A 10,659-nucleotide genomic window follows, 5' to 3' on the forward strand; every position below is an offset into this window, starting at 1 on the left:
ATCGTTACTTGATACAAGCACTCCTGATGTAAACAAACTTAAACATTTCATACAAACACTTGTGAGGTAAACAAATATACTCGTAGTCGCTGTATACAAATGCTTGTGAGATAAACAATATAGACACTTTGTACAAACACTCATAAGGTAAACGAATATAGAGGCTTTATTCAAACACTCATGAGGAAAACAAATGAAACACTCATGAGGTATCGACGTTTTATACAAACACTCGTGATGTAAACGAATATAGACACCTTTACCAACACTCATGATGTAAACTAATATAGACACGTTTACCAACACTCGTGATGTAAATGAATATAAACGATTTGTACAAACAGTTATGAGGTGAAGGAATATAAACGCTTTGTGCAAACACACGCGAGGTAAACATATATAGACTCTTTATACTAACACTCATGATGTAAACAAATATCGACACTTTTCTGCAAACATCCGTGAGGTAAACGAATTTTGATGAGTTATACAAACTCTCATGAGGTCAACAAAATACACGACCAGTCAAAAGTTTTAGAACAACCCCATTTTACCAGTTTTTGCTGAAATTTAAGCATTTCAAGTTCAGTGAATAACCTGAAATGGTACAAAGCAAAGCAACAAACTGCTAGAGGTTAAAAAAAAGTTTAGGTTACCAAAAACTGTAAAATAATGTAAATTTGAGAGTTGTTAAAAAAGCCCCTTTTCAGGGAACAAGTGATGGGTCAGCAACTGCACCTCTTCTGCAGCAATGGAAGTAAATTAAGCCTTGAAAGTTGATGCAAACAAATCCCACAGGTGTCCCAACGTTTGTTGATCAGTTACAAACCCTCTGTCTGTATAAAAGCAGTATTGGAAGAGACAGTGTTTCTACACCCTCTGAAGCATTATTTGGACAATAGTGCACTGCAGGAAGTAGTATATTGCTATCATAATGGTGAGAAAAAGAAAATTAACAAAGGAAGACAGACAGACCATTATAACCCTTTAAAGTGTAGGTCTTTCCTTTAGAGGAATTGCAAAGAAAAAAAACCAAGGTGTCAGTAAGTGCAGTTTCCTACACCATCAAAAGGCACTTGGAAACTGGAGGAAACTCTGACAGGAATAGGTCTGGTCGACCCAAAACCACAACACAATGAGAAGACAAGTTCCTGAGAGTCAACAGCTTGTGTGATAGGCGGCTCACAGGACAGCAGCTTCAAGCACAGCTCAACATAGGTCGAAGTAAGGAAATCTCAGTTTCAACTGTGAAGAGAAGACTTCCAGCTGGAGGTTTGACAGGTCGAGTGGCAGAAAGAAAGCCATTGCAAAGATGGCAAAATAAGAAAAAGAGGCTTGCCTGGGCCTTGAAGCACTGCCAGTGAACTACTGAAAACTGGAAGAAGGTCTCATGGATCGATGAATAAAAATTTGAAATCGGTTCATCATGTAGGGTTTTTGTACGCCGTCGAGTCGGCGAAAGGATGGTTCCTCAGTGTGTGACACGAATTGTCAAACATGGAGAAGGAAGCGTGATGATCTGGGGCTCTTTTGCTGGATCCAGATTCGGCGACTTGCACAGAGTGACTGGCACTCTGAATCAAAAGGGCTACCACAGCATTTTGCAGTGCCATGCAATACCCTCTGGTCTATGCATCGGTGGTCAGGGGTTCATCCTACAGCAAGATAACGACCCAAAACGTCCCTCCAGGCTATGTCAGAACTACCTTAGAAGAAAAGAACAAGACTGTAGGCTTCAACTCATGGAATGGCCAACACAGTCTCCAGACTTAAACCCATTCGAGCTGGTTTGGGATGAACTGGACAGAAGGGTGAAAGCAAAGCAACCTACAAGTGCAACACATTTGTGGAAACTTCTGCAACAGTGTTGGGAAGAACTTTCCGAACAATATTTGATTTTCATTGAAGAAAGGATGTCACGAGTAGGTTCGGTAACACCCCTGCTTCATTAGTCCAGATATATATATATATATATATATATATATATATATATATATATATATATATATATATATATATATATATATATATATATATATATATATATTCATGTAACATATCAATGATAAAAACAGTACGGTCATAAGTATATTCTTCATGACAACTCCATCTCCCAAATACAAGAAAACGTTAATGTAATAATAGATTACCCCATAAAATAGTGTTTATCTAGCTACATTAGCTTTTCCATACACAATCTCAAGACCATTTGGCAAGTATTGTTTTAAAAGGTGAAATCAAAGCCGAAGGCCGGAGGCATTATGTTTTCAGATTGTCTGTTCGTTCATCTGTCCATTATCAGTTTTTGGTTACCATCCCACGATAATGCGTGAACCACTGAAAGGATTCCAATCAAACTTGGCAGAAGTATAGACTGTAATACAACGTTGAACTGAATAAATTTTTGGTTCAACAGGTCAAAAGTCAAAGTCCATGTGCCTTTTGAAAACTATTGTGCAACAAAGGAATATTTGCCAAGACATGAAGAAAACAATGGGCAAAGGAAAAAAAAGGGGGGGGTTAGAATTAGAAAGGATTATAATCTCCTTTGCTAATCTTTCTTCCTAGTCTTCAGACCCTTTTTGTTGAAGGAGAATGTTTCTCAATCGTCCAACTCTATCATGCTCACTTTGCATTGGTTTTGGAATAGTTAAAACCATTAGATAAAATTGCGATTGAGAAAAGAAATATTACATTGGAGGATGGTTCAAAATTAATCTGTACTTTTATATATAGCTATGTTTGAATATAGACTTTCCAGCCAATTATCTGTAAACTTAAATAGGCTTGCAGTTTTTGATTATCAGAAATTTCACAACTATTCACTGTTCCATCTGTTTCCACTGCATCAAATTTATAACAAGCATTAGAGCAGGAACACCTGATTATGGGTTTCAGTTACTAACCAAAAACACAAATTTCCTTCAAAATTATATAGTTAGAATTCCCTTCATTTCGTATGAAGCTCGATGGAATCTAGTACTGTGCTATTGGCAAATCAAGATCAAGCTTTCATTGCTTGGCTTGTGATAGGCTAGCACCCCAGCGTCATGTGTCTTTGAATGCTGTAGAATTCAAAGTTTCATAACAAATTATTGGAATCTCCTATGGTGTGGCCAATGCACAGGGTTTGTTACTTTCACATCACAGTGAGGTTGATGGCCTGTTTATTTTATTTTTTTGTCTCTCCTATGATCTCGTTCCTTCTGCTCTCTCAGCCCTCCAACTCTCCCTCACTCCTCTGGGACAAATGCATTTTTCCAGTAACCATCTCCTAGTTCAACTCCCAAAATCATGGTTTACCGTACACCTCCAACTTTTCTGTTGCTCTTTTCCATGGTTTGTGTGATTGCCTTCCAGACGGTTCAAAAGCCATCCAAAGCTTCCAGCAGGATGTGTACCACCATCTCACCTCACACCCCATCCCTAACCACAATGGTTTTTACCTCCATTAACCCTACCCTCTTACTTGTAGGCTACTGATTCCTCTCCTCTTCTTTTGATTCCCGTTCATTTGTTGACTTGTGAGTCTCGAGCTGTGGCCCCACTGTTAGTACATTGCCTTTTTGCCCTCTGTCAACTTGATCACCCTCATATGAAAATGATAGAGGACCAAGCCTTTACACAAGGATGTTTCTTCAAAAACAAGCTCAATTTAATGTGCACTTTCGCAAACATCAGCTCATCTTGATTCTGGCAATGGACTACTTTTCTGCAAAGATGCTATTACATTGCTTTCTAGCCATACTTGCCCAATGTCAAAGGCTTTTTACAAAAAGTGCCATGAACACTCAGCCAAGCTTTCATTACTAGGCTTGTGAGCCAAGCTTTCATTACTAGGCTTGTGAAAATGATGCTTCACCTAAATGCAGCCTGACTGATTTCTCATCTGGAATAGATGTATTTGAGGTATAAGTTGTTGCTCCTCTGGATGAAATTTGAATTCCCACAACTGTTTATGAACGTTTCCACAGTTGAGAAATTACCCCAATAAGTGTTGCTTTGTTATAAGCTTTAATATGTTGCTTCAAGAAAAAATCCCTTCAAAAACTTAAACATGACAAATATTCACAAAGGTAACAATGAAATCTTTTTTTTTAAGTTCCTCTCATGCTTATGCAAGCAATAATCATTCTGAGTTTTACCTCCGATAGTTCCACATAAAATATGCAGGATCCGTCCTTTCTCGGCTGGAATATTTCCTTTTAGGTGCTTGTAAAATATGCAGGATCCGTCCTTTCATGGCTGGAATATTTTCTTTTAGGTACTCGTATATCTATATAAATAATAGTGTATATCTGCTCACAAGCTTCCTATCTTACAGCTTTGCACATCACCCAACTTCATAGGTATAATTAAGTCACAAATCTCCTTACTGCATCTAACATTACTTTCAAACACCTTGTGATATAACCAAGTTTGAATGTAAAATGTATATGTTCCACCGTGAACGTAGATTAAACCATGTCTTGCCTCATGCATATTTATGCTCTGCCCATGTGTGGCGACTTCTCCACTGCGAGAAGGTGAGGGCAGTTCTTTCCTGTCTGGTGGAGCATGTGGTTGTATGTGGAGAAGGCATGGTTTTTACCATCGCACTTGGAGTGTTTTAAAATAAAATAAAATAAAAAGGAAACTTCTGCAAGTGTTGGTTAAACTGCCTGGGGCATTCTTATTTTAGAATGGGGACAGGTAGGCTGTTCCAGGATACTCCTCCCTTTATTGTTTGGCAGAGTCAAAAGTAGACTTTTGTCAAAGTTTTCATGCTGCTGGATTATGTCACTGCATCTGTGCTTCAAAAGCCCAACTGTTATGGAAATGCTGTTGTCATTTCCATTTATTCTGTTCATCATGTGACTGTTCTATGCCCCTCCCACATGTTAACAGCCATTCCATCCCATTCCATCAGATCAGCCATCCTCGACAAGTATATCCATAAGTATTACATATACAGAAAGAATTGGGTATGGGGAAGGATGTAGATCGAGAGAGAAATGAGAGGTGAGGGGTGGAAGAAAGGCAGTAGAGAAGTCGAGAGAAGGTGAGGATGCTATGGATAATGCAGAATGGGGAAGAAAGGAAAGGGGATCAATGAATGAGACACATGGTCGGTGGCCGAAAAATCTGCCGTTTTGCAAATATCATATTTTGATGGTCTCAAAATGCACAAATGTCATGTGCCAGTCCATTACATAAAGCTTCCGTTTGATCCCATTTCTTAGCAACAGCAATCACCAAGTGTGACCTCTTGGGTAGACACACTCCCAATACACAATACGACAAAGCACACCTCATAATTGAGCAATTTTACCATGGACCTAGAAAACCATTAGTAGCTGAAGGAAAAAATAAAAGGAAAAACCAAAGTTGAACAATGCCAATCTCCTTGCCTTGAATGTGTTAAATGCACAAAAGCTTTTTCATGAGCCTGAGAAAACTTTGAAAAGTGGATACCACAACATGCCAATATGAAATGTTTAATCGCATTTTAAGTTTATGCAGTTCAATCACACAACACTCCAGATTTCCACAAAGAAACCATGTTAAACCAAACAGTGAGGCCAAACCATGTTAAACCAAACTTGTGGTTCACAAGTTTGAAAGAGAGGCATACATACACGCAAACTCCAAATGGAACAATGGATTAAAATCAGTCGTTAGCCTCTAAAACAGTGGATGAGAACAACAGGAAAAGGAAACATCTGCACACGAACAGCTAACAGCATAGCTTTACTACAGCATGCATTGCAAAGGTAATACATTCCTCTGACAACCCCCTCTCACCTCACCCCCTGCCTCCACTTCATTTGAACAAAATGATGTGGATGGAGAATGGAGAAAAGGTGATATATCAGCATTGCTGATGGAAGGAAACATTCAAAATCACATTGGAAAAAAAAAATTATATAATAATCAACAGACGTTTAACTTTTTATCCCTTATGTAACAGTTATTTAACACTTTCTTATTAATCATCGCACACTGCCGTTAAAAGCTTCACGTATAAAGCTTATAACTATGTTAGCTTTAATGAGCTTTTAAGGTGAAATATTTTGTTCGGGTCAACTTTTTCCAGAGATTCTAATTGAATCGTGCTGTGAGTAAAAGGAACAACTTTGAACAACAAAAATAATTATGCAATGTATATTTCTGTGATAATAATCAAAGGAAAGATTGCTCAACATATAAAGCCTCAAATATTTAATATAACCCTGATGTCACAGCAAAATCATATTGGTGGGACTTTTAAAAAATATTAATAATAAAACTACAACTTCCCTGACACATCAACAAAGGAACCAGTGAAACTGAAAAAGGACAGATTGCACTGCACATTTGAAAAACAAAAACAAACATTCTCTTGGTACAAACTATTGACATATCACAAATCATTGCATGCACCCCTACCTTCTCCCACTCTTCTAACAGTAGTACGAATCTAAGTGCCGAAGTAATCAAACTCCAAAAAAATAATAACGATAAAATGCAGTGCACAGTTCAAAAATAAATAATAATAAGAATAAAGAATCCTGAATTTAGATAGAATAGGGAGATAATGCGACTTAACACATTTTCAGAACCTACACGAGTCATGAAACATTAAGGCAAAATAATGAGGAACAGCAAAATGTCCTCCATTTATATTAAGGCTTTTGTGCTATTATATTTTTTTTAATGGGAAAACGTTCAAACACTAAATGCAGAATGAAAAAAAACGAAGATCATTCATCTCAGTAATAACTCTAAAACAGATGAAGTGGTTATGTACCAATGCAGGTGGATAATCACATCACTATATTCCATGTCATTAAGATACTTGCAGTGACTTTCCTTCAAATGAATAATTTCAAAAAACAATTGAAAAAAAGAAAAGAAAAGGCTATTGTTCTACTCAAAGTAACAATAAAATGATAAAATGTAAAGAAATGTGTCAGACAAAAAAAAATGCCACTTACAAAAGCATCCAGCGAAATATATTGATAAGACTCCAAGGTTTAGTGCAAGCAAGAATGAACTTTCAAAATTATCATTGTCAAACGAATGACCAATCATATGCATGTGCAGATATTATCAAAGATTTAAAAGGAAATACCCATTGATAAATTGCAATTTGATATTCTCCAGAAAGGGATATGACAAAAAAATGTGAAAAGTGGAGTTTCAGGTACAATATCTGCTTTCCAAGTAAAAGGAGGATAATTAAGCTTCTGTAATGCACCGCATTTAACTTTCTGAACCACCATCCCAAATTATGATGTTGTAAAGAGCTCAGTATGTGGCTGGAGCAAAGCTCTCAGAGCCAGGAATGATTTCAGAGAAAGGAGGTTTGTGGTAGGCTTCACTTGACTCAACACCACTCCCAGTAATGTAAGGTGGCGTGGGAATGGCTTTGTTGCCTCCCATATCTCGAGCATCATTCTGTCCAACGGCTGGCGCTTGTGGGAAGCTGGATGCAAAGGCAGCACTCGCTCCCAGGCGGTACCGTTGAAAGGCCAAGAAAGCGATCCCACCCTGTGGTAACCAAACAGCATCATTTGGAATATATGATGCACAGGTGTCGAAAGTAACAGTGGGAGGAATGGATGAGAGAATAATGTGGGAAAGAGAAACAAATGTCTGTTAACAGCCGGAGCACTGGTTACAAAGCATCTTCGCAAATCAATAGTGTGGAATCACGAAAATTGAAATTGTATAGGGGGTGGGGTGGAGGAGTTGACCTTTAAATTATGGTACCAAATTCAAGGTAAAAAGAAATTCAATTCATAGCATTCCTTTCCAATTAAAATCATAGATTAAAATAGCATATAAACTTTCCAATCATCATGCAGTTAATCAAAAATAATAACAGGGGAGTAATGGATGTTACAGGGCTGGAAATAAAACTTGGAACCTACTGATCAGTGTCTGTCAAATAATTCAAAATATTGTAGATACACGAGTGTTTACAAGAAAGCACCATTATGAAAAATATGCGTCATATTTGCATTATCATGCGACATTTTCAATGCTGAAGGGCCATTGAAGGAACAAGGTTTCAAATTATATTTCATCATGAGAGAGAGCATGCCGTTTAAGACTTGAACAAGCGTTTGAATAAGCAATTTATTGATTTGCAAAATAGAGGACAATTTTTTTAAAACTCCATCAAATAAATCAAACACTGAAGCCAATAACTCGATGTAGACTTTGAAGATTGGTTATGAACAATAAAAAAAATTGGAAATATAAATGTATAACTGTTAGGCATGACAGCAAGCAACACAGCACACACTCCTTCCATCTCGAGTGGCTCTTCCTCAGTGGTGGTTTGGTTCCACATGCAAGTAATAAAAACATAAAAACTCAAAATGGCGACGTCATCACACATGGGTGAAAATCTAATTGTCTGAATTAAACAGATGCCAAGATGACAATATGCAATATAATATAGTTCTTCATACCCAGGAGAAGATTGAGAAGAAAGAGAAGGCAATAGCTGCTCGAGCACTGTCAGCGCCAATGTTACTTGGGAGGTTGTCACTCGGTGTTACTTGCCATTTGTTGGTCAAAAAACAGAAGCCAACAAACCACAGGAAAGTATGCACAGCTGGTGAGCAGGGTGAAAGTATGGTACATGGAGATAACAAATGGTATTAACATTTTTTTTCCAAAATAATTACATGTACTTGTCAATGACACTCTTTCAAGCAGAGTAAAAATCAAAAAGTGTCATAAAGGCAACAATTTACATCGATGCAAATGTTGTGTGTTAGTGCACATGCCTACATGTTTAAAAGTAAATATTTATATATGGTACACAAAAAAGTTTGAAGTTTTACCCTTAAAAAAAACGAGAAAATCAAATTTGATGCAAATGCATCAATGAATATCCTTCAGCCCACGTTTGAGCTGTCAACCCACTGTTAAGTTTGATCTCAGAGAGAGAGAGAGAGAGAGAGAGAGAGAGAGAGAGAGAGAGAGAGAGAGAGAGAGAGAGAGAGAGAGAGAGAGAGAGAGAGGAGAGAGGACGTCAGATGCTTCGAACTTGAGTTATGATATGCAAGATGATTTTCAAAGCGCAGATGGCTGACGTTTGATCTGTTGAATCGAAAACATTTGTTCATTAGGTCATCTCTGGTGTTGAGAGGAGAGGTGACGATCCGTCCATCCGTCCGTCCGTCCACAATGAAGTTGAAGCGGGAGATCTGGTCATTAGTCATCCTGATAGAGGTCGATGAGACGTACACGATGGTATGACTTTCAAGGTCACCGAAGGTCAAGGTCAAGGTCACGAGGCCTTTGAAGTTACGAAAATGACGATTTTCAAATTCTATCTCCTCCGCCATTTCTCAAGCGATCTTGAATTTGATTGTGGAATATGAATCTATGGGACAATATCTAAATTTTGATCGGGCCGGATTTTCGATATTCGCTTTCGTGTCACGTGACTTCAAAGTTGGCAAAAAATGCGAAAATGACGATTTTCATGCGAAAATGACTATTTTCAAAATCTATCTCCTACATTTCTCAAGTGATCTTGAATTTGATTGTGGCATATGAATCTATGGGACAATATCTAAATTTGGTCGGGCCGGATTTTCGATATTCGCTTTCGTGTCACGTGACTTCAAAGTTGGCAAAAAATGCAAAAATGACAATTTTCATGCGAAAATGACGATTTTCAAAATCTATCTCCTCCTACATTTCTCAAGCGATCTTGAATTTGATTATGGCATATAAATCTATGGGACAATATCTAAATTTTGTCAGGCCGGATTTTCAATATTCGCTTTCGTTTTCGCGTCACGTGACTTCAAAATTTGCAAAAACTGCCCTACCTTCAGGAGGCTTTATATTTTCTCGCAGAGATGACCGTCACTCCCGCACGGAGGTAATTTGTTTTTGTATGGCTTTCTATACTTGTGCAAAGTTTGGTTGAAATCCCTCTTGTGGTTCACAAGTTCTTGAGATCGCAAAGATTTTCAATTAAAGGCCACATGACCATAGACCTTTGATGGTTGGAACTCAAAATCGAATCAGTTCATCTTTGCATCAGACTACATGCTTGTACCAAGTTTGGTTGAAATCCCTTCAGTGGTTCACAAGCTATCGCAGGAACAAAAATCTGCTATACACGCATAGACGCACAGCCAAATGGACAACCAGAAAACAATCCCTTCCACACCTTCCGATGCACAGGCATAAAAATTGTTTCTCTACAAAGGATGGAGGTTCTGAAAAGAGCAGATGAGTCAAAAAGGCAATGAGGTGGGGCTGCAGTTGGACAACAAGCAAGGAAATAAACGAACAAGGAGAGATGAGAGGGAGAAAAAGAAAAGGAGGGGGAAGGATAACCTTTAAGTAAAGAGGGTTGAGTTAAAGATGGTTAATGAGGGTACAAATATTTGGATGAGGGATCAGGAACCACCTGCTTGACATCCTAGAGGGAAGAGTGGGATTGAAGAACCTCAGGAAGGGAGTTCCACAAATGGGAGAAAAGAGGAATAAAATAATGGAGGATGAAAGCCTGTATTTTTGGAGGATAAACCAGGAGTGGGATACTGGAAGATGAGGTGTGTCATGGAGAAGATGAATAGGGCGGATGGGCTCTGAACAAAAGGATCTAAACTGGAGGAGGAGTGGTAAAAATAACAGCAATCAGAGCAGGATGTGGCACAG

General features: G+C 38.1%; 1 protein-coding gene across 2 annotated transcripts in view; it reads right to left on the reverse strand.

Moving 5' to 3' along the window:
- Positions 1 to 5,461: 5,461 nt before the first annotated feature.
- Positions 5,462 to 10,659, reverse strand: part of SYNGR1 (synaptogyrin 1) — a 76,903-nt gene continuing 71,705 nt past the window's right edge. For both annotated transcript variants that reach the window (XM_085893399.1, XM_085893392.1), the window contains 2 exons: positions 8,442 to 8,587; positions 5,462 to 7,512 (listed from right to left, as the gene is read on the reverse strand). In XM_085893399.1, the coding sequence (XP_085749525.1) occupies positions 7,270 to 7,512; positions 8,442 to 8,587 (389 nt within the window). In that variant the 3' untranslated portion in view covers positions 5,462 to 7,269. The remainder of the gene's footprint in view (positions 7,513 to 8,441; positions 8,588 to 10,659) is intronic.

The sequence above is a fragment of the Eptatretus burgeri genome, chromosome 1 (genome assembly GCF_056783735.1).
Source record: "Eptatretus burgeri isolate ZD-2024b chromosome 1, Ebu_testis_v1, whole genome shotgun sequence".
Taxonomy (NCBI): Eukaryota; Metazoa; Chordata; class Myxini; order Myxiniformes; family Myxinidae; genus Eptatretus; species Eptatretus burgeri.